Raw genomic sequence first — 26,254 nt, forward strand, 5'->3', positions numbered from 1 at the left:
TTTAATAAAATATTCGGTCAGCATCCTGGACATAATTATTTATTTTTTTCATTTGCTGGTGTCCACAAAAACACGCAAAATTAAATTGTGGTCCATTTGATTTAATCGTTTTGGTGTTTTCCAGATATTGCATTAATGATATAAACAGCCCGAGTGTTTTTTGTCTTTAATTTGTGTGGTGTTTCTGGTTATTTATTGTTCTGTCGTTTTTTTGTTTTGTTTTTTATCATCAGATATGTTGCATTATTTGATCTTATACTGTATATCGGCACCCGCTGGACAATTGCATATAATCTTTATATTTTAAATTGGTTGAATTAAATAAGGAATAATAGGTAGAAATAATATACACTGCCCAGCAAAACAAGGTTAAACAAAGTCCAGATTTAGCAGCTACATTAAATTTTGCGTGCGAAACGTAGATACGCACGTGCACGAAGCGCGCGCCCTCCTCCTTTTCATCACTCTCTTGAGTTGACTGAGACTAGCAGCAATCAGTTTCCTCTGCAAAGGTATGCAAGCACCACCGAAGGCTTAAAAACAGGTAAGAGCTTAATGTTAAAATTATCTGCTAGCAGTCGTGCATGTACTGAATAGTAATATTAAAAAAAATTATATTCAAAGTCAAATTAGGCTTACTGTATGTCTCAGAAAACTACAATTAAATCTTTTCTCCATCAGCTGAATTAGGAGGAAACAGTTAAGGGCAATGTTGCTTGAAATGATGTGTGTGAAATAATTTGTAATTTAATTGAACATGTTTGCTTAATCCTGGAAACTAGGGAAGCAACAGCTATGTTCAGATCGATGTTCGGAAACAGAAGAGAGGGAGGAAGGCATCGAGACAAGAATCAGAGGCATGAAGGTAAGAACCAATCAGTGACTAAACCTAAATATAAGCCTTTACAAAATATATACTATTATGTCTATAGCATGTCAGTAATATACCAGTTACCTTGGTCTTACCTTAATCACATTTTGCTATATTTGTCTCACCAGATTGAATATAATTTCCCTCCTTGATGAGAAGATTTATCCTGTTGTGCACATTTTGATCTTGCATTGTTTGATTATAATATTCAGGCTCTTCTCCTGGGTGAATTAAGTGAAGTCATTTTAATTAGCCCAGTTCATCAGTGTGTTCTAGTGTGTTCTGTCCTTCACACAGTGTCCCGCTGCTTTCAATTAAAGTGTGTCAGGCAAAGTAAGAGTGGGTTAGGCAAACATCCTGACCTACTAAAAACATCCTGAATTTCATGAGAAACTGTGACTGGGTTAACTCTGAATGGGATTCATGTGTAAATGAGATATATCTGCTGCTATAAAGCTGACATGTGAACTAAGCCTTTAGCTTGTTCATATTTTTCTACAGAGTAAACTTGTCAGATTGCTACATTATAGGGGTGATTTCATACTGTGCAGCCAAGACAGAGGAACATAAGTAGAGCTCAGTATTAGAGCAACCATGTTGCTCATTAATATTTCAACATGTGCTGCTCTGGGTAGCAAGAACAGAGGGCAACATAGAAAATCGTGTCAACCTCATTAAGGACATACTGTGAAATAATATCTATAATATGGTTCTGATCACTTAAAGGCATTCCCTTTTATTGAAATAACAGCTGAAGATCATTTCAGATTCTGCAGAACACTGTATAGTGTGGATGAGTAATGTTAGGTAGTGTTAAAAATAATGAAAAAGCAAGTGGATGGCAACAAGACGCCACAGAGGAAACTACTCCAGTTCATAACCAGCATTTTTAAGTGGCCATAAGCTGTTTGTAACAACTAGAGTTTGTAATTAACACACATTTACGTTCGGCATGAAATGTTGTGTTAAAATATAGTAAGTGTAGCCTTTTCTCGATTGTTATCCTATTCCCTTAAATAGATGTTCCAGCATTGCCAGCTTTCCATTACGTCATTGTATAATTTGCCTTCAAGACAAGAAATGTTCTCTATGCTGCAGCCGTATGTGCAGCCCTTATAAAGTTGAAGCTTCCCAATCTCCATCTGGGTCTTCTCTTAACCCATCCCATTGCATATGTAGGTGGTGAGGAGTGTATGCGTAGCACCTTGAAGAGGGAAGGCAGAGGATGCACCAAGCACGTCCGGGGTGATGACGGCAGCTACGCTAAAAGCCCGATCAGACGGGTGAGGCTGACCAAGGGTGTGTCCATTTCCTTGCCGTCCTCCCCTCTCCTCCCTCGCCAGCCCAACATGGCTCCCTCCCACTCGTGCATCAGGTTCCCAGGTGGGTCCAACTGACTATGGTAAAAATAAAGCATGGTTGGATATGAAGAGCTGAGAATGACAGACTGTGTGTCAGGGAGTATCTGTGCAAACAGCAGAAAGCTCGGATGGGTTTGCTTTGATTAGCAGAGAGCTTCTGTGCGTTCAGCTGTTCCATACATGTGACAGTAAATACAGACTATGCCCCCCAGGGCCTGAACACAGCGACAGATTGTCAGAGTAAATTATTGAACGGACCAACTTAAAGAAAAGGAAATGTAGATAACTTAAAAGATATTTTTATAAATTAAGGTTTTATCATTTTCATCATTGCACCATGTGTGCCAAGAAACGTCAAGTGTGTTAAAACAGTAGTCAATCTAATATGTTATGACACTATTACCCCAGATAAAATACTGAGCGGTTAAACGTCCTTATAAATAGCATCTTGAACATTTCTCCCTTTTCAATAATTGTTTAAAATATATTTGTTAATTAATTGAAAATATTTTTTTTCTGAAACTGAGTTGCCGTAGCAACACATCAAACAACTCTAAGATGTCCACTGGTTTAATATCTAACTTATTGGAGGTTTTAAGCAAACGCTCAGGAGGTTTGTGTGGCGTTTTAACTATATAAACGGAACGACCAGCAGCTCATCCAGCTCCACTGAAACGAACCACTAGGGGACAGTGTCCTGCAGCAAGTTCAGCCATTCAGAAAGAAAGGTGTCCTTACATTTCATTGCATGCAGCATTACCTTGTTTCCTCATGTTCGTGAATGAACGTGACACGGAAAATTACAGCTTCCTTTAGCTGCTCAATCACAATCAAATCTCACCCTGCATGTTGAACTCCACCTGCTTTTTATTAGTCTGACCACGTGCCTGACGTACAGATTAACCTTGACTAAAAACCAATCCATACGCTTCAGCGTTCACAGCGCCTCATCCTCATGAATGATCTGTGGTCGTAAAGAAGATGTTTCCACAAGGCTCAGAGGTTGTTGCATAAATTGAGACACACCCACACATGGAAGCACCACTGTCCCTGCCGTCGCTGGCAAACACATACACGGAGCAGTCTTAATATATAATAGATAAACCCTGTGGTACGGTGAATTTTGTACTGTTTGCATGCGTGGCTCGCGCTCTGCTTTATACTCCTGGGACACAATTCAAATTCTGCACCACAGATCTCATCTAGGGAGGCTTAATCTCTCTCTCTCTCTCTCTCTCTCTCTCTCTCTCTCTCTCTCTCTCTCTCTCTCTCTCTCTCTCTCTCACTTTCTCTCGTATCCCTCCCTATCTCCACCCGCAATCCGTCCCTCCCACCCTGCCTGCTCGCCCTCCCTCCCTCTCCTTCTCCCTCTTCGCTGTGGCCGAAGGACGGGTGAAGAAGCAGGAGTATGTGGATGGCTCGTCCAGTGCAGGAGAACCTCTTGTCTTTGCCTCGTGTCGTGGCAAGACAGACCACAGAGGTGAGAACAGCAGCGTGTGGGCATGCCTCTAACATCGTGTCTGTGCTATCAAGTATTGATCGGCGAACGGGGATGGATGGGGTAGAGGTGAGAGGAGAATGACTGATGAGATACAGAAGGAAAGTGAGTGTGTGCTTTATTTAAATTCACAATGCTTTACTCGAAGTTTCCTCCTTAACGATGTCTGTTACAACAGTTGTCTACATGATTTTCAGTTTGTTCTCGTAAGTCAGTGATTTTTTCAGTGTTTCCGCGACTTCTGTGCATGACGCCTCTCCTGTACAGGTTAGATTAACACAATAATGGTGTAAATACCCACATGTCACCCAGCTCTCAATGTGTTTCTGACCATAGGGCTACCCTTATCCTTAACAGATTTTATGAGGCATCCATCCTGGTTGCCAGGCACCTCTCAGCTTCCCGTTTCCAATGGCAACTGCTAGGTGGTTAGATGAATAGTACTGGTCATTCAGTGTGTCCTCATGTTACTCCAGATTGGTTCCCAGTACTCTGCTGACTAAATGGAAAGTTTTCTCCCCCCATGAAATACACGTCCACCCTCCACACCAAAGTATTCAAACATTTCTCTGTGAAATGACAAAGCATTGACAAAAGCTCCAAATAAGACGCCTCATGGAACAGAAACAACTGGTTTTGGCTCTCCGAACTGACCGCACTGTCACGGCTGGGCGCATGTTAAGCACAGAACTGGGTTGAACATACGTAACAGCAGCGTGATGCGGTGCCTTTGAAAGGGGAAGAGAGAGCCAGGAAAACAGAACGAGAAAGAATCAGCGGAGGGAGTGAGAAATGAGTGTGCTGTCTGAACGCAAAGATGTTTGCGAGGAGGAGTGAGCTGTTCCTGTAATCTGTGATGTCCTGTCATCCTGTTTATATGCCTACTCAATATGCATGTTACTTAGCTGATAACAGTGCATAGATGAGCCATGAAAACACAGGAACGCACCGGCCAGCTGCTTGCAGCTCAGGGAAGCGCTACAGCCTGACTCTGGTGGGATGAGCGTGGAACAGGGGCTCGGAGGTTAAAGCATCAGGGAGGCTGGAGTGGTGCTGTAGTGCACGAATTAGCACACGGGCCGTGTCAGTCAGAAGCAACAGCCAAGCCAGAGCCAGCGCGCTCCCTGCTCCCTCTCCCCAGCTCTCATTGAAATGCACAGGCCGTCCCTGAACAGAGCACCTGGGAGGCGTGTGTGCACAGGCGAGCTCGCAGCCTCACACCACCTCTCTGTTGCCTCAGCCGGGGACTGGGAGGCCACTTTCCATGCATTGATAATCGGGGCAGCTGGGGCTGCCTGACCCGTGGACCCGTGGAGCTGCTGGGTGGGAACGTCCAGGCCGCGCAGCGCTGCTGACGCGGGAGCTTCGCCCAGTTCCGCTCCTGCATCGCGTGTTAATCTTCGTGTTGTGAATGTGTGTGCCTTTCAGACCTGCACGTGGAGCCTCAGCTGGGCTCCTCCCTTTCTACCCAGGAACTAATGACCAGACTATGCTTCTTACTGGGAGAAGCAACGCCTGACACTGTTAGCTCTCCTATGGAGGACAGGAAGGAAAAGAAGGTAGGCCAGCTCCTCTGTTGACTTGTGCTCCTTCACTCACTGTACAGTTTGACTGAGGCAAGGCTGTGTTCTATTCAGGTATTTGAGGCCTTAAAACCCCCTTGGGAAACAGATCAATATGTATTTTGGAGCATTATTAATTGAGTTGCTTTGCTTCTGCGGGGCTCCATTACTATGCTCAGTGACCCATTAGTGTAACCCCTCTGTGTGTGCTCATGCCTTTCCTATCTCTGTGCCTTTGCATGCTCAGCCTTGGCCCATTTTCTCAGCCTCATTCCAACCACCTGAGCTCCAGATTCAGTCAGTTGCAGAGCGCTAGTGAGGTTCATATGAGGAATGTGTGTTGTCCTGGCTAAGATAGATGAGGCTGTGGTATAAAGGGAATAACCATGAGCTGCTTCAGCTCCCTATTAGTCTCTATAGGATGCAGGAACGCTGCATATGTAATGAGAAGCACTGAAATGCACATGATCAACTATGGAACACACACAATCACCAAATATTAAATATTACAAATACTTTGAAATAGCGATTTTAGACCAGTGCACTTTACAGATCAGCCTCATCTATTGGATGTTGGTCCAGTCTCAGCATGTCAATAGGTCAAGACAGATCGTTCCCAAACAAACATTTTCTTTATGCTTTAAAGATTTTTCAGTACAGCAACTTACGTGTTACGTGTTTAGATTTGCTGTCTTGCTTTACATTAATTGCCTTCACATTGGCCTGTATTACTCAGTTAATGGCTCCTGTTCCAGACAGCAGTCGGGCCCAAATCACGATACTGCTTAGGCTCTAATGATGGAGTGCACTGTTTAGTCGTTGCCAAAAACGAAGCCAAAAACTTGTTTTTTGGCCTCACGTCCTTACTGAACATTCTTTCAGTAGCGTTCTGGCTCATCTTCATCCATGATGTACAGAGGGAGGGGAGGTTACCTCCCTTCAGAACATGCACACCATTGTCTAACGTTCTCCTAATGGTGGACTCCAAACACTGCAGATCTGGTTTGCTTCCTCAGCGTGAGGACTAAAACAGATGGGATTAGTGGACTTTTGCGACCTGTCAGTAGTCTCAACATTTCATATTGTCTCATGAAATAAGGCCCATGTGCGACAGCAGAACGGGTGTACAGTGACTTCTACAGTCTGTGTCTGCAGTGAGTTCCTTAATTTTCAACACAGCTGGGAAAATGACAGCCAGAATGAAAATAACTACAATTATCATCATCATTCTCCATCTGCATGCACAGTCAAACAGTCAGACAAATGTACAAACACGCTGTCACTGGTTATTTACAACAGCCGTAAAGCAGTGGATCATTATGAGTAATTGGATCAATATGAAGCGTTGATTCCTCCCTCTGATGATCTGCATTTATAGCTGCACCTCTTGTCATTTGTTCCCATCTTCCAGTGTGACACCTCCGCCCAGGGGGGCAGTCCCAGTTCCACTCTGACCTGCAGCACCGCCTCCCCCTGCTCGGGGAGCCCTTCTTCAACCTTGAGCACCAATGCTGGGAGTCAGCCTTTGGCTTTACCTTCACCCCACTGTGGCTCCAGCTCCAGTCCCACACTTCCCAGTCCTTCGCCATGTCTTGCTCCTGGATCCACCACTGGGAGCAGTCCTGGGCCTCCTTCTCAAAGCCCCACCTCCACCCTGGAGAGCAAAGACAGCGGGATCATAGGTGAGGGCTGCTGCAGTGCATTTGATAATGTGGTTGGGATGACTAGCCATGCTATAGGCGCTGCTAAGTGTACCCCTACCCCACAGCTAGCTCCATACCGCCTGTGCCACTTCAGCCTCGAGGCTTCAGCTCCCTCCTGTCAAAACTGGGACACTGCTGTCTTTGTTGCTTATGGGTCTGATTCTCTTAAAATAGGACAGTTTTTTCTCCCTAAATAGAGTTTTTATTTATAGTTGAATACAAAAGTGCAAAAGGTGCATCAAAGACAATGGAACTCATTGACTGATGCGTTCTGAGTCTACAGCTAATGAAGCAGTGAGGTGTACAGTGTGTTATTGTAGCTCTGGTTCCCCAGTCAAGGGGTAAATTCAAATATGAATTAATAATTACTCTGTTTCGCTTTCGCTACCTCACTTGACCCGCGCTCAGCAACCATCACCAGCTCCTCTGAGAATGAGGAGCGCAGCACCTCCAGTGAGCTTCTGACTAAGGCTGAGGACTTGGGAGGCGGCGCTGGTGCAATGGGCCACAACATGGAGGCGCGCCATCCCGGGCCAAGCAGGGACCACCTGAGTGCCCAGCCAGTGGAGGCCTTAAGAACTGACATCACCGAGTCCAGAACTCCCCCAGCACCAAAAAGACCCCTCCCACAGCACCACATACATAGCACCAGCTCCCTTGTGATGCCTCGTCCAAACTCTGTGGCAGGTACGTCCACATTCTGTTCTTTAATCAGAGGCTTGGTGGGATATTTTGCATTCTATGCGTTTTCACGTTTGGGGAGAGAGACCGCAGCAGCCCTGTCTCTCTGTTCAATGTGAAGCTGGAGCTGAGTATTAGCTGAGCTTAACATAAGGACTGGAAATGGGGGGTGGGGGGACAACTAGTCTGGTTTTATTCTAAAGGGAACAAAATCCTTCCACCAGCAACTCTAAGGCCTACTAATTAACACATTTCTATTTCCTGAAGTTAAGCAGCAGAAGAGACTTCAGGAAGTCAGTGCTCACGGCCAAGCAACAGTCATAGAATCTCCTGTGGAACCACAATGTGCTGTTTTTATCCATTTTGTATGAAGTGAACAAGCATGACATAATGTGTTAATTAATGATCCAATGAGGGAACCGCTCAAGCTTTCATTATGCTGTAGATGAAGTAAGCTAATCAGGGTATGAATGTGACAGCTGGGACCTGTGGGTTACCTAATCGACCGATAAACACAGATTGAATGATAGATTGATTGAATGTTGAAGGTTGACTTGACATTTTCCTCCAACTTCTCCTCTAAAGAAGAGTCTGAATTAGCAAAATCCTCCGTGATACAGAACTGAACTTCCCTGCTCCATGTGCCAGTGATCCAGTAGCAGCGATGCCTGGATGCACACAGTGAGCAGGACCAGTTAAATATCCTGGGAGGCTCCAGTTGTCATAAAAATACCCCTCCTCCCCTCCCAGTCACGATCTTTGCTGGTGCACAAGGCTCCTTTTCTTCTCTTAGATGTCAGTTCATTTGTGGCGAGCGCAAAAGAAGAGAATCCCCAAGGAGTGGATTCACAGCAACGCCTGCCAGTTTCTTCTGTCAGCTGGTGCTTTCATTTAGCCGCTGTTGATGAAATTCAGAATAAAGACGAGGCCAGCCACATATACTGTAGCTGCTCGAGCTTTGCTGCCCATTCATGAAAGACTGTACAGTAAAGGTTGTAAATATACATTATGAGACTAAAGTGAACTTTAATTATCCCCAGGTGGAAAATGCAGTTATTATAATTCCAATATTGTCAGGCTCCAGCAAAGGAAACAAAAGGTTGAATGAGGAAAGTCATGGAAAAATGATGGTTTATTTAATTTAATTAATAGTTTGTCTATATATTAAACAGTGTGCACAGCAGCAGTAACAGCACCGGATCATCAAGATGAAACAAAACAACATCTGAAACACAGATGTTCAGATTTAATTTTGCCATTAGCCGCTTGAGCCAACTCAATGCATTGAGGTATTTGTATTGAGCAGCAGCTGGGGGCTCCATCATCTTATGTGGCTGTGCATTGTCCCTCTGACTGCTCTCAGTAACATCCTCATAAGAGAAATTAACAAAAGTAGCTCATGCTAACGAAAGTTCTCTAAGATAAATGCTGATGACTGCAGACACCAGTGAAACAAAAAGTAGTCTATACAGGCTACCTGCTTGGAGCTGGACTGGTACCAGAGCCACTTTGGCAGGAAACAAACGCTGAGTGTCAGCAAAAAGAGAACCGTGTGTGTGTTTATTCTTTGTGCACACACCTAAGAGTGAGGTGTGTACTGGCCCTGATCAGACGGTTGATTTGCAGGTTTGGTACCAAATGTGCAAACAAAACATCCCATCACACTCGCCACATTAAGATGACCACCGCTTTAACGAGCTGCTCTTAACTAATATCTTCTCCAATAACCAAACGTGAACGTCGGTATTTGCCCAAAATGTCAAACTATCACCTTAAACTTGGAAAAGGCCCATAGAGTCAGTGATGGGTTACTCATGAGTGCTCTGGAGCCGGTGCTATCAGCGTTGCTGGGAGCTTGTGCTGTGGCTGTGGCGTTAACCTTTAGAAGTGATGACTCATCCACAGGGGTTGTGGGGTAATCAGGGACGCTGTCATCAGCGGTGAACATAAAGGTTGGCACTGAGTGTGGGATAGGTGGCGGCGCACAGGTCCCATCGGGCCACGCCGTCAAGGGCAGGGAGAGGATGAACTTCCCCCGTGCCCCTGCATGTTTGCGTTCAGCTGGTTGTAAACACTGCTTTAACTCTTTCACAGCATCCGTGGTCCACTCGGCCATTTGGCCTCTCTCTCTCTCTCTCTCTCATCCCACTCCACACCTCCCTCACACTGTTTTGCTGCAGACTGTTCTCGTCCTCTCACCGTGGATGTTCTTTCAATCCTCTGTTCACCACTTCAGCTCTTGCCCAACAATTATGCAGTTTCCTCCATGTCTCCAATCCTAAATATTGTCTTCAAGGTGTTTACATACTCACAGTTCCAAGTTCTTGTTGTTTACACTAATTGAAACTGGGTAAATTTCAGTAGCATTGAAACAAACTCTGGGACACTATGGGATACTATTATACTATATATGTGCAGGTGGACACATGCGTGTGTAGTACAATAGTGTGTCCTGCGCATGAACATTTTCTTATGTTATAACGACTCGTGGATGTACTGGTTACCAGTGACAGACTTTAGCGTGCACAGTACACAATGGTAGTAAGGTCAGGTCATCATCTAGCTTTATGTAGATGAGTGCACTGTGACTCTTTTATTTCCTGCCCACTCTAAAGGGATTAGAGGCAGCGGTAATATCAGATTTTCAGACTTTGCTGAGGATTTTTTTTACAATATATTGAATCAATGAAATGCACCAGTCTCTGGAAACAACATCTCATTGAAACAGAACCCTTAAAAAACAGCAGAGTTAGTTTTCAATGCAGCTTTGCAGTTGTTGTTTTTTTGGTCTCACACTGTATAATTTAATGCCAATGCGATTTTCTCCATCATGTAGAGGTGGCAGAAGTACCCAAAGCTAATACCCAAGTAAAACTCAAGCAAGAAAGGTTCACTACAAGCACAATTCCACATGATTTACTCCAGTTGAGGTGCTAAGTACATGCTAATGTGCTGTGAGTACAAGTAATTCACCAGGTTTATAAATGTAAATGCTATTGATGTTCATGATCTGATTGTATAGTCTCAGCAGGGACATTCACACACACTGTAGCCATTTGGTAGATCCTTTAAAATATAGACCAATTGTTACTTTTATGCAAAATGAAAGTACTTATTTTTAGTTACTGACTGGTACCAATGTATAATATACTGGTTTACCATTCATTTTTATGATAAAAAAAGCAAATGTTGGAGGCAACACAACCGTGAAACTCAAAAGTCATTTAATGTAATTTACCATTTGTGCTTTAAAAGAAATGAACATGACAAAAAGGATATCTGTCTGGTTCTCTGCCACGGCTGGAGTGAAGACAAAGTAAGACACCACAGAGCCTCCGACACGATGAGGACACAGATTGTCCAGAGACACAAAATCCCATTCTGCACGGAGAGGTTGTCCTCGCAGATGAAACTGCCTCTGGAAAGAAGCCTAAACGTGCTTTTTCCCGGCCACCTGACGTGTTAGCTCAGTTTCAGGTGTTGGATTCATGCCCACATTTGCTGCAGTGGACATTCACCTTCCAAGTAAAGCGATTTCATAAAGAATCCAGCCTTTCATCTGAGACGACACTGTGCAGCTCTTAGAAATCTGCGTTTAGCTGCTTGATAATAAGCGATCTTTCCTTTCACATTGCTTTTTGGCAGTAGCCTGAACTGAAGACTGTGCTAAATATCCTGCAAACTGCAGAAGGTGCGGCTGGCTGACCTGCAGCGTGCGTGTGCGTGTGGCTGCATGGAGGTGAATGTGGGAGTAAACAGCGCTCTTCTTTTTCCATTTCTTGCTCCTTTGTACAACATGTTCTCCGTTCTCTTTAGGCGTTCATGGGCTCATTAGAAGAATGCGCCCAATCCTGTTACTGACATCTGACACAATTTTTCATTGCAGCCGGCACTGTGTGCCCACAGATTAACACAAATTTGGTGTCCTGACGTGTGAGACTGCATGAAACATTTGGTCATTTCAGATCCGTGTGAGTTTGAGATCGCAAGACGTGATGCAAGTTCGTTCTTTTCTTTTCTCTCGTCTCCTCTCCTCAAGGTCACCGAACACTCGTCATTGAGAGCAACAACTGTTTATGTCTTACGTCTCCATGGATACAGTAATTGACTACAGCAATGGATTTGACACTTGTGTGCTATGCATGTGTGCTTTTGCACATTTGCTACGTCCTTCTCACACTCTCGCTCTGTTCCAAACCCGCTCTGCCTTCGCAGCAACCAGCTCCACTCGTCTGGAGGATCTGAGTTATCTGGACAACCAAAGGGCTGCTGGACACAGGAGCTCTGTCCGCAAGCACAACACAGCTGGACGCACAAGTGATGACTCCAAAGGTATTTTGGTGGCTTAACCTCAGGGCGAATGCTGTGTAAATATAGCTTTGTGCGGACCATTCAGGGCACTTCCCCAATGTCACCGCTTAAATTAGTTATAGCATACATAATATAGTTCCCACTTCCTTTATACAGCATTAACGCTTTCCCTTGACTCCACACAGGGAGACTGGCGCCCTTCAAACAGGCCGACATCATGCTCAAACCCCTGCTGTTCGAGGTACCTGGCGTCACCGCAGAGGCGGCGTTCGTGGGCCGGGACTGGCTCTTCACGCGTCTGGAGGAGGTGCTGACCAAGGCGGGCAGCTGCGAGGGCCGCGGTGCCGTCGTCGTGGGTAACGCGGGGTCAGGCAAGACCGCCGTCATCTGGCGGCTGGTGACGCTCAGCTGCCATGGCACGCGCACGCCACAGGGAGGTCCCAGCATCGCTCACAGTCCCGCCTCCTCCCCCAAATGTAAGGCCTTAATGTGAGACACTTACACGAACATGGCTGTACAACAGTACAATAGAAGGAACTGAATGCATTTTCCAATATGCCTCAGTAAAGATAGCTTCTTGTAAGAAAGTGGAGGAAATATCACTTTTTGCGAAGGATCTCGTAAGTGGGTCACACGCGCTTCTTTCAAGTTCTCCCCTGAGGTTTCTCTGCTGATTGCAGTTGTGTATGGAAACCGTTTTTTTTCTAGTTTATGAGTGGCACTGGAAATGTTTTCTGAAAAAACAAAGCAAAACAACCTCTCACACAATCAGATGTGAGAGGTGACATTGTTTTGGGCTCTAATGCAGATAGCAGACTAATGTAGAGTAGTGTCAGGATGGAGACGAAAAATGCAGCATCACTGTCAGGTTTTTCACTCAGATCTGTAGTATATGATGCATGAGGCGCCATGTTAGCGTGAGGTGAGAGGAATCCAACATCATCAGCCCTCGTTTAACTGACTCTGCCTAAAGCACTCACACCACAGACTACCGTGAATGGCGGCTGTGTGTTTGTCTCGCGTGCAGGTGGGGAGAAGCAGGCGAAAGCGGCCTCCAAACAGCCAGCTGAGGCCCCGCCCACCCTTGGCGCCGCCGCCGGAGCAGGAGACAGCGCCACCGCGAGGAAGGAGGCCGCAAAAGGCGTAGCTGCCAAGGTACCGACACCCGGACCCAGACCTACTGCCACACGGTCACGGTTATAGACACAGCACTCATTGTTGTAATTAAACCACCCAGCTCGTTTTTTAATTACTGAACACACGACATGCCTTACACCAAGCCAAGCTGAACCGCTGAGCTCCCATTTTGAAAAAACACACAAAATATTGGTCCTCACAAGGGTGCAGTTCACACACAATACCACACATCGCGTTTGATCTTGTTGCCGAGCAGACTGCTGACTCACCTGCAGTTATCATACAGAGAAAGAAACCATATCCACATCACAGTCATGCCCCCAAATTTAGCTTCTTCCTATAGCCCGTCTCCACTTCATATACACTGTGCATTAATATAATGTAATACACATGAATTCTAAACGGCCCTTTAGGGAGCTATAGGTGGTATAAGCCTTAATGTGAGACTGAGGAACGGTCAGTTCACAGAGAGGGAAGCTTACGGCGTCATTGTTTTGTAGTGTTAAGGAACATTTGTGACACAGTGTTTTAATGTGAGTGTTCTCTCTTTTTGGGCACATGCATCGCGTAGATGACATGGAAGCTTCTAAATTTACTAACTTGGCCTCAATAAGAGTTTCCATGGGAACTAGTCAGTCTACTGATGGTGAGGATGTGCGCTCAGAAGTAAAATCATTGCGTTGCTGGATATATGGACTGCTGATGGTGTAGATGGGACTGATCTGGGCCCTGTGAAGCCCTGAGTGAAAACAGGAGAATCTCTGCTCCTACTGTGTGAAGAAAACTAATATTGATCTTCCAGTGAGTGTCTGTAAAAATAACAAACACTGCCCTCACTATTAGTGGTTTGTTTCATTTCTCAGACGCTTGTTTACACTTCGGTGTGTGGATGTGTTAAAGAGATAATCTGCAGTAGTATGTTGGCAAACGTCTGACACAGCTACTTCTATCACTGCCGTGTTTGTATCTCAACCCGTGATAATTTCACATTCTGTGGACTTAGTTGTTGCAGTCTCCATTTTTTGGTCATTCCTCTTGGGATATGAGCAGATACTTCGCTCTGACATATACAAATGGTGCAGTTACAACATCCCCCCCCCCACGGCTGACACAATTTGCCAACTCCCCACTTACTGTAAGTTGCACTGTACCTGAGTCAGAGTGAAACGCTGCTTCAATGCAATCAGCTGACATCATGTTCTACAGCTTTACAGCAAAGAATCTAATTCATAATATTTTGTAATGGCTCATATTTGAATATCTGAATTTAATCATTTTTTCACTGTCAAAACACCAGGAACATCTGTTGCCATGAGTCACATTTGTCGTAGTGTAAAGAAATCTGCATCAAAGTAAAATGTGGATGTGTAAATGTGTGACTAGTATCTTCCCACTATTACAACGTCCTGCCTTTGATTTAATTTAACAAAAACGCTCATGCATTTCAGGTGGTTGCCTACCACTTCTGTCAGGCTGACAACACCTACACCTGCCTGGTACCAGAGTTCGTGCACAGCGTCGCCGCCCTGCTGGCCAGAGCGCCTCAGCTCACTCCATACCGAGAGCTGCTGGTGCAAGAGCCTCACCTGCAGAACACGCTGAGCCTGCGTTCCTGCGTTCAAGACCCCATCACAGCCTTCAGGAAGGGGATCCTAGAGCCCATGGCAAGCCTGCGCAAGGGTACGTAGCATGCACGCACAGACACTCACAGACGCAACACAGACGCACACACATACAGACATACAGGCGCACACACACGCATGCACGCACGCACACACACACACACACACACACACTCACATGCACACACACACGCACGCACACACACACACTCACATGCACGCACACACACACGCACGCATGCATGCACACACACACACACACTCACACACACACACTTCAAGACAAATGCCTTTTAGGTTTAAACTAGTATTAGTTTTGTGCTACAAAGCTGTCTGCTTCCCTCACTCTGCAATTAGAGAGTGTGTCACTCTCTCCTGTGTGAATTAGTCCATTAATGAGTCCCTGATAGGCTCATAGATTACTTCTTCGGTTAAGGTCAGCGGTTTGTAACCATGTGTAAAAAGATGCTGGATCATTTACATAAAGGGATGACGAGCGTTGTGTGAATCACCAGCCTCCTGCAGGATTGTGAGCTCACATCAATACTGCAAATGCTGCAGGCGTGTTAACCACCTGGGCTCCTGGTCATGCAGCCAGTCCAACAGACTGACGTGTTTCTGTGAGCACACCCCCCACAGCCCCAGCGCAGGAGTGTGTTGTCTACTCCATCTCTATTAGGCAGGTTAGACAAAGAATGAAGAGCCCTTGTGGCTGAGTGTGCAAGTCCTGGCGGGGCGTGCAGGGACGAACTGACAGCTCAGATGAAGTGAAATATGATAGATAGGTCCTGTTTCAGTGTAATGAGCAACTGTGGCTTCTGCCCAGTTCAACACAATAAAACATGTTGTGTGCTAGAAAACAAAGGATGTGCTCATTGTCTAATTATGTGTTCTCTGCCTGACCTCCATCCTGTGTGTGTGTGTGTGTGTGTGTGTGTGTGTGTGTGTGTGTGTGTGTGTGTGTGTGTGTGTGTGTGTGTGTGTGTGTGTGTGTGTGTGTGTGTGTGTGTGTGTGTGTGTGTGTGTGTTTAGAGAGGAAGCTACCGGAGGAAGACTACATCATACTGGTTGACAGCCTCAATGAGGCAGAATTCCACAAGCCTGACTATGGGGACACCATCGCCACCTTCATCACCAAAATAATCTCCAAATTTCCTCTCTGGCTGAAGTTGGTGGTCACAGTCAGGACAGGCCTGGTGGTGAGTAAACAACGCAGCAGACGGTGGTGCCCAATGATGACAGCTCGGTTTGGCCCCTTATTTCTAAAAGCATCTAAGCCACGCACATGCAGGAGAATGAAGATTTGTTTGTTTTACATAGCTCATCTTGGCCGAGGTCAAAGAGGTGAAAGCGGGAATTAGAATTTTAAATTGTACACTCTATTGAAACTGCAGAGCTGCTTCTGAGGCCTGCTGCACAGACTGTGCCGTCTGAGCTTGTAAGTTTGCTGCTTTCCTGCAGACACTGTGACAGTTGGCACTATTGCTCTGTCTAGTCTGATGTATTTTCTCAATCCGGTTGGTAATCCCACCAAACAGCGGCCGCATCTGTCCACCGCTGAAGCCAAGTCTCCAAATGCTGCCTGGATTACGTCCTGAATGATGGTAATACTACCGGGAGCCTGCTGAGAGTCTGGAGCTTGACAACCAGCCAGCTGGTTACATAATTGGATTAGCGTTGAGGAATACACAAAACACATTCAGGGTCATTTTTCCTCATGATGATGCGTTTGAAGTCAGCGAGCAATAAACACAGAAATGTAAAGATGGAGAGTCCAGTCATCATGGTTCTGGTCCCTGATCAGATCCTCATTCACTGTTTTTTTCCAGCTATTTCGAAAGTGATTACTCTTGTGTAACAGCCCGGATATTACAACTACAGGTCAATTGTGTGTCATCACACCAAAATGTCATTGTCCGTTAATGAGGAAGTGACCTGCAGAAGGTGGATTTAGGGGGATGTCTAGTTTAAGCCAGTGCAGAGCAGATGAGGATGGCGAGATAGGGGATGAAATGTGAATCTGAGAGATGCCTATGAGCAATGTTACAGCTTGAGTCATTGTCACACTATTTACCGTACTGTATCCCATGGCTGTGCATGAGTCAGAGGCAACAACATCTGAGAAATGGATTCTCGTTTGGGTACTTTTAATTTGTCCTTAGCTACGCGCTGCCTGTTCACTGAATATTCAACTTTTGTGTCTGTGTGTACTAAAACATGGCTGTTTCCTTCCTGCAGGAAATCACCACCCTCCTCCCCTTTTTTGGCATCTCTCTGGACATCCTGCCAGACAGCAGTGATCTGGGAGCTGACCTCAGTGACTACATCCATCACCGGGTCAGCAGCAGCACCCAGGTTGCTGCAAACGTCACCACGCCCACGGGCTCGGCCCCCGATCCGCTGCTCCTCAGCAAATTCAGCAGCCACCTGTCCACGCGGAGCCACGGCTCCATCCTCTACCTTCAGCTGACTCTGGATCTGTTTCACAAAGGCCAGCTGGCTCTGAAGGGAGGAAACTACCTGGTGGTGCCTGTGTCACTGTCAGAGGTCAGACTTGTCCCAACACACACACACACACAGAGACACAGACACACACACACACAGACACACACACACACACACACACACACACACACACACACACACACACACACACACACACACACACACACATCAGCAGTATTACCATCATTGAGGACGTAAGCATGCAGACTTAATCAAAGCACAGTAGTGACATGTTGTGACTCCTACATGAGTAATAGATGTTTATTGCCACTTAAAATGTAAAACATTAATATTTAAGCATCTGTAGCTAAAAAACTAATTTTATCTTGAATGTATTTCTGTCCTGCTGCTCCTCCTCATCTGGTTCAGTCCACAGTCTAACACCTGTCACTTATCCTGGTGAGCAGTCTCCCATAAAAAGCCCGAGGCATAAAAAATCAGTGTTAATAAAATTCTCCCGCAAGGTAAAAGCAGCTATTCTGAAATACTGTTCACCAAAAGCAATCAATCAAGTAGATTGCTTGTTTCACATAATCAGCAGTGTTCATAGGTGTAGTAATAGGAGTGAATAGGTTTTTTTCTGAGGGTGTGCTGAGCAGTGGGCTGTAACATTTAAATAGAATAATATGGTTTGAATCACGTGAACCCACTGCAGCCCAACATGTCCTGCTGCCTCTCGTCCCTCAGGTCTACCTGCTCATGTGTCGCGTGAGCTTCCCAGATAAAGAGGTCTTTGAGCGGGTGCTTCCGGTGCTAAACGTGGCGCTGGCGTCTCTGCACCCGCTGACTGATGAACAAATGTTCAGGGCGCTGAATGCAGGCAGCGTGAGGGGGGAGCTGGAGTGGAAGGACTTCCAGCAGAGACTAGACAGCCTGGCTGGATTCATGGTAAGAGGGCGCTCTGAGGGGGCGGCTGGGGTTTAGCGTTTGTGTGTTTGTGTGAGTGTGAAAGGACGATGCAAAGCACCCTGCAGCGTCGGGCCTCGTGTCCAGGGGCTGTGCTCAGGTCTAATTTGTGCCCCCCCCCGCAGGTCCGACGCAGGGACGGTACGCGGATGCTGCGGCACCCGTCCTTCAGAGAGTGGCTGGTGTGGAGGGCGGACGGAGAGAGCACGGACTTCCTGTGCGATCCCAGGTGAGGCCGGAACCCAGCGCTCAGACGGAACAAACAAACCCCCCGACGTGGTTCATACCTTCTGCATGTGCGTCACAGGAGCGGCCACGCTCTGCTGGCGTTCATGTTCTCCAGACAGGAGGCCAAGCTGAATCGGCAGCAGACGATGGAACTGGGACACCACATCCTCAAGGCTCACATATTCAAGGTAACAAGAACTGTGACACAGTGTGTAGACTGCTGCAATGTAGGTTTGTACTTGAACTGATTGCTGCTAAATCTTTAAATATACTCACTTGCCACAGGATTCATGGAAACAGCATCCTGCACTGAGCTGTAATGTTATTCCACTGAAACACACAAATGAGTGTGAACCGCTGACCGCACCATCACCCACTCACATTAGAGCAATTCATGCATGTAAACACTACAATATTCACTGTACTGTGGGTGTGTGTACATACTGCTTTTTACTCCTGGGACCTCATTTGAATTCTGCAGCATCTCAAGTTTAATCTTTGCCATTTTGCCTCTCTTCATCTCTGTGCCCGTCTCACACCATCACAGGGTTTGAGCAAGAAGACGGGTGTGTCCTCCAGCGTTTTACAGGCCATGTGGGTGAACTGCAGCACGGACACTCTGTCCGCTGCGCTGGCCTCCCTGAGGAACCTCTACACGCCCAACATCAAGGTGACACACGCACGCTCCACATCGCATCCCAGATGCGCCACACGCAGCACTGTAGCCTTCAACCTGTGGCTCCTGCAGGTGAGCCGCCTGCTGATGATGGGCGGCGCCAGCGTGACCTGGAGCACGGAGGTTCTGGGACACGCCCCCATCCTGGCCGTCCACGCCCACTTGGGGCACGTGGAGATGGTGGCCCTGCTCCTGGAGATGGGCGCTCCGGTGGACGGCGGAGCCGACGGCGGCATGGTGCCGCTGTGTCTGGCCGCCGCAGCGGGACACGCCGACATTGTCAGCATGCTCTGCAAGAAAGGAGCCAAGGTCAGAGGAACAGAGGCAGAAACAGGCTTAGAGGGTGTGACTAGTACGATTAGTGAGGCAGAACACGGCCTCTCGGCCCTTTTACACCACTTATATCACAAACAGTCCTGGTTTCAGCGCACATCCATCACAGATTAAAGAGGACAGGTGACATAAACAGACACTACCCTTTTATTTGTCCCCCGTCTGCACCAGGTGGGCCGTACTGACAGAAGCGGCCAGTGTGCTCTGGTCCATGCTGCGCTGAGGGGCCACCCAGAAATCATAAACATCTTACTGGGCCAGGACTGGGGACCAGAGATCCCAGCTGACCCACAGCAACACCACAGCAGTGACGCGGTCATTGGGAAAACGCAGGCGGCACAGCAGGCGGTGACGGCGGCAGCCAGCGTGGGACACACACAGGTAGGCACCAGACCCAGACCCAGGCCCAGGCCCGGTCCCACCCACTGAAATGCCTGCTCAGCACTGTTGAGGCCAGATTAAAGGCAGCGCTGTGCTGCATTAGCAGCCGTTCGTGGTCAAGGTCTGAGGCTTGCTTTCATTTTGTCTGTTTAACAAGCCAGCCGTACAGACGACTGTAAAACTCTGTTTTGCTGCAGGTGGTGAAGAGCATACTGGACTTGAAAGATGAACAGCTGGCAGTGCAGATGGATGCTCACGACTCTCTCTGGGGAGAAACTGGTGCATTTCAGATAAATTTAGCCTTCTCACCTCTTTCTGTCCATCACTGTGGTTCTCGAGTCACGCTCAAGGGCATTGGGTTGGATTTCAGGCATATCCTGGCTCTGTACAATGAATATCCCATGTCTATTAATGCACAGTGAATAGAGCTGGACCTACTCACCAACGGATTTCACCATTATAATTTTTGATGCTCCGATGATATCGAACCACTGATCGTGTTGTTTTTGATAGAAAAAGGAGCATCAAATCTATCACACCATCACATCGTGTCTGTCTACGTGTGTAGCATCTAAAAAGCATCTGTTATTCAATTCTAATACTTTTACCTCTATCAGAGATCAGATGGTGCATTTTGCAGAATTCTGTTAGGTCCATTTCCCGAGAGCATGTCGGATGAGGCCTGTATCTCTGCCTACAGCACCATTAGAGTATAATTCTATTACACCGTCCCCTCCAGGGCTGAGATGGACAAAATGAGAGCAGGAAATATCCCCGGAAACATTCACCTTTGCATGCACAGTGTGTTCAGTGTTACCAGCACCACAGGTTTAACCCTGTTATTACACTCGGCCACGTTAAAGACAAGACGGTGTTATTATTGAGGAGGGGACACTTTTTAAAGCAGTACTGTACACTCAGTTTGATCACTAAAGCATGTTATTGAGGATGCTTGGAATTTAGGGACCAGCATCACTGCGTTGCCTCCAGTCCCAGCTGCTCACGTGATGTAAAAAGGGCCGATGCCCATCGTTTGTCAAAGCAGCACCAGTTGGTTTGGGAGAGTGTGACTGCAGTTATGCAGCAGAAAGAAATCATTGTATTCGTCGTATGTCTAAACATTCCAGAGCAAAAACAATCTCAACCTTATTTCACAACAGAAACTATTACTTAGACTCATAAAAATGCAGTAATCTGACTCGCTTGTCAGATTACTGCATTTTTACGCGGAGCTCATGGAGCTAACTGGCCTTATTCCTCTCTCCGTTTCTCACCCCTGCTTGTACTTCACTCCTGAATGTGTCAATTACATATTCTTATCCGCCTCCGTCTCATCTCTGTGCCGACCCTCTGTCAGTGCTGAGCGCAGCAGCAGGGCGAGGGCGAATGGAGACGTGTGCGCTGCTCCTGGAGCGGGGGGCGGGGCTGGAGCTCCCGAACCGCCGGGGGATGGTCCCGCTGCTCAGCGCCGCCAAGCACGGACACACACAGGTGAGAGGGCCGTCCGAGGGCTCGGGCCCTGCCTCTGGCACGTCATTGGGCACAGGTCTGTCCCCTCCCCAGGTCGCAGAGCTGCTGCTGAAGCACGGCGCGGACATCGACGCCGGCGACAAGCTGTGTCGCACCGCGCTGACGCTGGCGGCCGCCGAGGGCCACGCCAGCACGGCCGAGCTACTGCTGTCTAAAGGTGAGAGCCACCCGGCCCGGTGAGGTCCCGGGACGTTTGATAGGTCAGCGGGTCGACTGTAGAGCCATGCTTGTGTTGTCTGTGGTCCCAGGAGCCTCTCCGTCCTCCACCGACCAGGAGGGGCTGACTGCTCTCAGCTGGGCCTGTCTGAAGGGCCAGAAAGGCGCCGTGCAGCTGCTGGTGGAGGCGGGCGCAGACCTGAACCACCCAGACAACCAGGGAAGGACTCCTCTTGATCTAGCTGCTCTGAACGGGGACGCAGACACGGTGCGTCTCTGGTCCCCATGAAAAGAAAGTGTGCTCAGTCTCCTCCAACGCGGATTATGGACTTTAGAGTAGAACCTCTATTATTAGTACTTTATTAGGATTTAAGTACAAAAACATAAATGTCTCACGTCATCGTTTCAACTTTGTTAGACAAAGAAAATCAATCATAATTAACAAGATAATGGTAATTATCTTAATTTGCAATGCAAGACAGGATGTCAATTTGCAATCACAATACACACACACAGAAAAAAACAAACTTCCAATCATTTTGACTCCCATTATTGTAATCTGTCCATCAGCAGGAGCGTAATCAAAAGTATCTGATGAACACAAATGCTCCAAAGAAAACTGATCTGCCAACGTGGAGGAGCACACACGGTGTAATCAAGCTAATCATTAAACCAGCTATTTAACTATAAATATAACACGTTGCCGTTAACCTCATGGCCAGGTGCACTGCCTGATGGAGCACGGAGCGGTGCTGGAGCGAGCTGACGCCACCAGCACCAGAGGGTCCGAGCGGGCATCGGGCTGCCAGAACCCAGCCCTGGTGGCGTCGGTGCTCAAGAAAGGAGGCAAGACGGGTACGAAGCAGCTCATCAGTCAGTGTTACATGAAAAAAGATGCTCTTCATCATAAGATGTAGTTACAATAACATCTTTTTAAATCAACGCCCATGTGTGATTTTGTGTTGTTCTGTCAAATTGCACTTTGCGCCCTTTATACCATTCTTGTTGATAATCTATACTGCAGCAGCCTCAGCATCACATTCATTCTCTCTCTTTATCCTCGACTCTTTTTCTTCATCAACTGAAAGGCTACAAAACGGCTCCGCACGATCGATCAGGTATTTGACTTACGTAAGACACAAAGTAAAGGTGGCAAGGTGAGACATGCAGGTAGAAGGATTCATTTTTGCACCACTCCATCAGGTCATGCTACGTGGGCTATGGCGTCTTCTAAGCCAGACATTCTCCTCATCCTGCTGCAGAAGCTAATGGAGGAAGGGAACATGCTTTACAAGGTACAGCGTGCTACGCAGCATTTCATCCCAGTCTGCGTCACTCTCTCATTCTCCGGCTTCGTTTTGTCTGGTTCCCTCCCTATGTTCCCAGAAGGGACGTATGAAGGAGGCGGGCCAGCGCTACCAGTACGCGCTGAGGAAGCTGCCTCGCGAGGGGCAGGGAGAGGAGCTGAAAGGGCTCAAGGACCTGCGCGTCTCCCTCTACCTGAACCTCTCGCGCTGCCGCAGGAAAACCAACGTAAGGCTCACAGTGGCAGCGAACTCCCTCACAGTAGGGGGGGGGGCTGCTCAAGATGTATCACTCACGTATCAACACAAAAACACACCTTCTGCTGAACAGGCTTCTGCTTTTCGACTCCGATCTCACGTGTGGCTGGTGAACAGAACGTACAGTGCAGGACCTGGAAGCAGGTGGTGACAGAATGAAGAGCGGTGGACTGTTAGTGCAGATAGATGAGTGTGGCCCGCAGCCAGGTTGGGAGCCCACCCTGGTGATGACAGACGTCCTAACAGACTGTGTAACGCCGCCGTCCTTAGGGTCAGTGTGGCTGATGAATAATGGAGCATGTGATGTGATGCGATAAGGTCACTCTCTCCGGCGCATGGAGCACACGCTCTCTCTCTCTCCGCGTCCCTACAGGGGGTTATTTACAGTGGCCAGATCCACATATCACATCAGAATACAGGCAGAGGAGAGACTACGTGATGCCGTGATGAAACATGAACCGGCCGCGTAGGCGGCGTCGCCAGGTCAACGCTCCCCTCCACGACAGGGTCACGTTGAGCCGAGAGCGAAGCTGCAGCAACACCGGCATCTGCACGTCTGCTTCTCGTCCTCTCCTCCCGTGCGTGATCAATAAAGATGATAGCAGCGTGCGCCGCTGGATTAAATAGGCTTCGATCTTCAGGCCCATATAATGAAGACGCGAACGCAAACTGTTTGTATCGGAATTGCCTCAGACTATTTGTGCAAAACAAACCTTTTCCAATCTATCCGCCTAAGCACACAACAATACAATCGGACTGTAGAATGCTCTGATGAAATAAAGTAGGTACTAAACAAGCCCTTCTGTCTGCAAACACAGGATTTTGGCATTGCTGAAGAGTTTGCGACAAAAGCCCTCGAACTCAAACCCAGGTCCTACGAAGCGTATTATGCGAGAGCACGAGCCAAGAGGAGCAGCAGGTACAACTCAGTTTAACCGGCAGATATTATTTTTTCTCCCGACCCTTTGTGTCTGTGGTGCTGTAATCCGAGTTCCTCTGTCCGCTTCCTCTGCCCTCCCCAGGCAGTTTGCTGCAGCGCTGGCAGACCTCCACGAGGCCGCGCGCCTCTGTCCGTCCAACCGGGAGATCCGCCGCCTGCTGACCCGCGTGGAGGAGGAATGCAAGCATCATCAGAAGGCGGCCAGCAACGCGCCACTGGGCCACGCCAGGGACCCGCACGCCCACCACCAGCAGGGCACTGAGGAGGAGGCCGACGCCTACTCGCAGGGAAGCCTGGAGAGGCAGATCCAGGGAGAGCGCAGCGACGGCGAGAAGGAGGAGGAGGAGGGGGAGGGGGAGGTGAGCCTGCACTGTGGGAAAAGCCCCACCTTTTGGCCCCTCAATCCATATGCGCCCAACAGGACTCTCCCTGGAGGCGTGGCCTTCGCTTTGACGGACCAGGCGCCGGGTGTTCCTCAAGAGGACTTTGTGCAGAACCAACTGTTCATGGACGTGCCTGAGCCTGTTCCCGCTCTGAGCAGACAGAACCAGAACCAGGGCAGCAGGACTCATCACCACTGCCACTCCCTCCAGGCGGGGGGCAGGGTCGGGGGCAGGCCGTTGTCCCTGTGTGGTCCCTCTAGCCCCCTGCCGGGCAGGCACATCTCCACCTCTCTGAGGCCTACGCCCGTCCTGGGTATCGACATCGGCCCTGGATCAATCAGTGAACACTCTGGACACAGCCCCACTGAGCACTACCACCCCATGTCCCCCAGCAGCTCCTCCCCCCCTGGACCTCTCCAAATGTACCAGCCCCGCTCCTCTAGTTTCTCCAGAGGCTCCGACAGGTTCTCCACCACTTCTGTGGCTTTGGACGGCCTGGCTCTAGCTCTTGGGTCCGGCATGGAGGTCCGGAGGGACGGCGGAGGAGGCGGCACGGCGGGTTCGAGGGGCTCAAGCTCCAGTCAGGCCTCCAGTGGGAACCTGTCCGACGGTGGCAGGCAGCAGGTGCTGGACACGCCGTGCCCCATCAAGAGCAGCGGTAGCTTCAAGTCCAAACCCGAGCTGAAGCCCCGGCCGTTCATGGGGGTAATGGACAAAGCGGTGCGAGTGCAGGGCCAGCAGACCTCCGGTCTGGGTCGGCAGGCGGGGGGGGTGGAGATTTTCAATATGTCCGTCATGGAGTTCCAAGGGCTGAACAATGAATTCAAGCGTGCCTCCTTCCAGGAGCAGCTCCCTGGAGGTCAGGCCAACAGCCAGCAGGCCCGTGAGTTTGGGGAACGGCTCCACCAGCGAGAGGCCAGAGGCACCTCCTCCTCCCAGCTCCGCTTCCCAGAGGGGAAGCACAGGCAGGCGAGCCTCACTAGAGACAACCCAGCGCTGCACATGGCTCCCATCAAACCCAAACGCTCCTTTATAGAGTCCAACGTCTGAATGGGCTCAGTGAGAGCACAGATACAGGCACAGTTACAACAACCGTTGTCCCACATAAGGTAGCAGGGAGCCCATTCCGGGAACAGACCCCTTCCCTGAGCCTGTTTTTGTAGAGTTATGCTGCTGCACTGCATTTACAATCTAGAACCAGTCTTTAACTCAGGCTACTATGCTTTTGCTTACATGTCTACAGCTACACTAGTGTATTCAAGAAAACCAGACATACCTTAAGTAGGGATTTGAAAAAAAATAGCTAGTATACAGTCTCAACTTTTAATTTAATGTCTCCAATACAGGAATCAGAGAACGCTTTGTGCACGAATATACAAAACCTCATGCTGTTAGTTGAAGGATATGATCATTTCTATTGTCAAGTGTCTTTTAAAAAAACATTTATATTTGTACGGTGTACACTGTATTTGCAGATTATATATATATTTCCCTCTAAGTGGTTCCCTGTCGGCATCACAAGCTTCTGAAGAGATGACTTTGTGGACTTAAATTCTTTCTCTCGGTACGTTTGATAACAGAGGTACTGTACACAACATTGTTGGAAAGGCCTCGTCATAATCTTATATTGAATCGACTGCTTTAATATTCACACTATATGTTATTTATTTTTGCATAGCAGAGAGCATATTCATACTGTATGAAGGGGTTATCAGTTGATTTTACACAGAGAGCATTTACACAATCACAGATAAAGACCTTAGGAGACTTACATTGCTGTATGTCCATAGTTGTTATATAACCTTTTGAGTCCTACTTTGGATTACAGAATGTTACCACATTATTATTGTGGTATAATAAAATATTAATGGATGACTGTATTTCTACATCTATTTTTTACAGTACACG

At 47.8% G+C, this 26,254-nt stretch overlaps 1 protein-coding gene across 3 annotated transcripts; it reads left to right on the forward strand.

Moving 5' to 3' along the window:
• The first annotated feature begins 22 nt into the window (after positions 1 to 22).
• On the forward strand, positions 23 to 26,226 carry LOC114852024 (protein TANC1-like). 3 transcript variants are annotated; one of them, XM_029144040.3, is made up of 29 exons: positions 24 to 544; positions 783 to 865; positions 2,051 to 2,254; positions 3,620 to 3,712; positions 5,159 to 5,289; positions 6,704 to 6,974; positions 7,404 to 7,682; positions 11,892 to 12,008; positions 12,173 to 12,463; positions 13,015 to 13,142; positions 14,573 to 14,804; positions 15,779 to 15,945; positions 16,985 to 17,293; positions 17,939 to 18,139; positions 18,283 to 18,386; positions 18,465 to 18,573; positions 18,933 to 19,055; positions 19,134 to 19,370; positions 19,566 to 19,775; positions 19,973 to 20,054; positions 21,133 to 21,266; positions 21,339 to 21,462; positions 21,554 to 21,729; positions 22,184 to 22,316; positions 22,550 to 22,579; positions 22,665 to 22,756; positions 22,848 to 22,994; positions 23,842 to 23,942; positions 24,046 to 26,226. In XM_029144040.3, exons 2-29 carry the CDS (start codon positions 796 to 798, stop codon positions 25,394 to 25,396), a joined length of 5,646 nt encoding a protein of 1,881 aa, XP_028999873.1. In that variant the 5' UTR covers positions 24 to 544; positions 783 to 795; the 3' UTR covers positions 25,397 to 26,226. The 3 variants fall into 3 exon arrangements, with proteins under 3 accessions (XP_028999871.1, XP_028999873.1, XP_028999874.1); XM_029144038.3 differs by having other exon boundaries at positions 23 to 544; positions 21,133 to 21,462; XM_029144041.3 differs by lacking the exons at positions 24 to 544; positions 783 to 865; positions 2,051 to 2,254 and having other exon boundaries at positions 3,701 to 3,835; positions 21,133 to 21,462.
• Positions 26,227 to 26,254: the final 28 nt, after the last annotated feature.

Source organism: Betta splendens, chromosome 3 (assembly GCF_900634795.4).
Source record: "Betta splendens chromosome 3, fBetSpl5.4, whole genome shotgun sequence".
Lineage (NCBI taxonomy): Eukaryota > Metazoa > Chordata > Actinopteri > Anabantiformes > Osphronemidae > Betta > Betta splendens.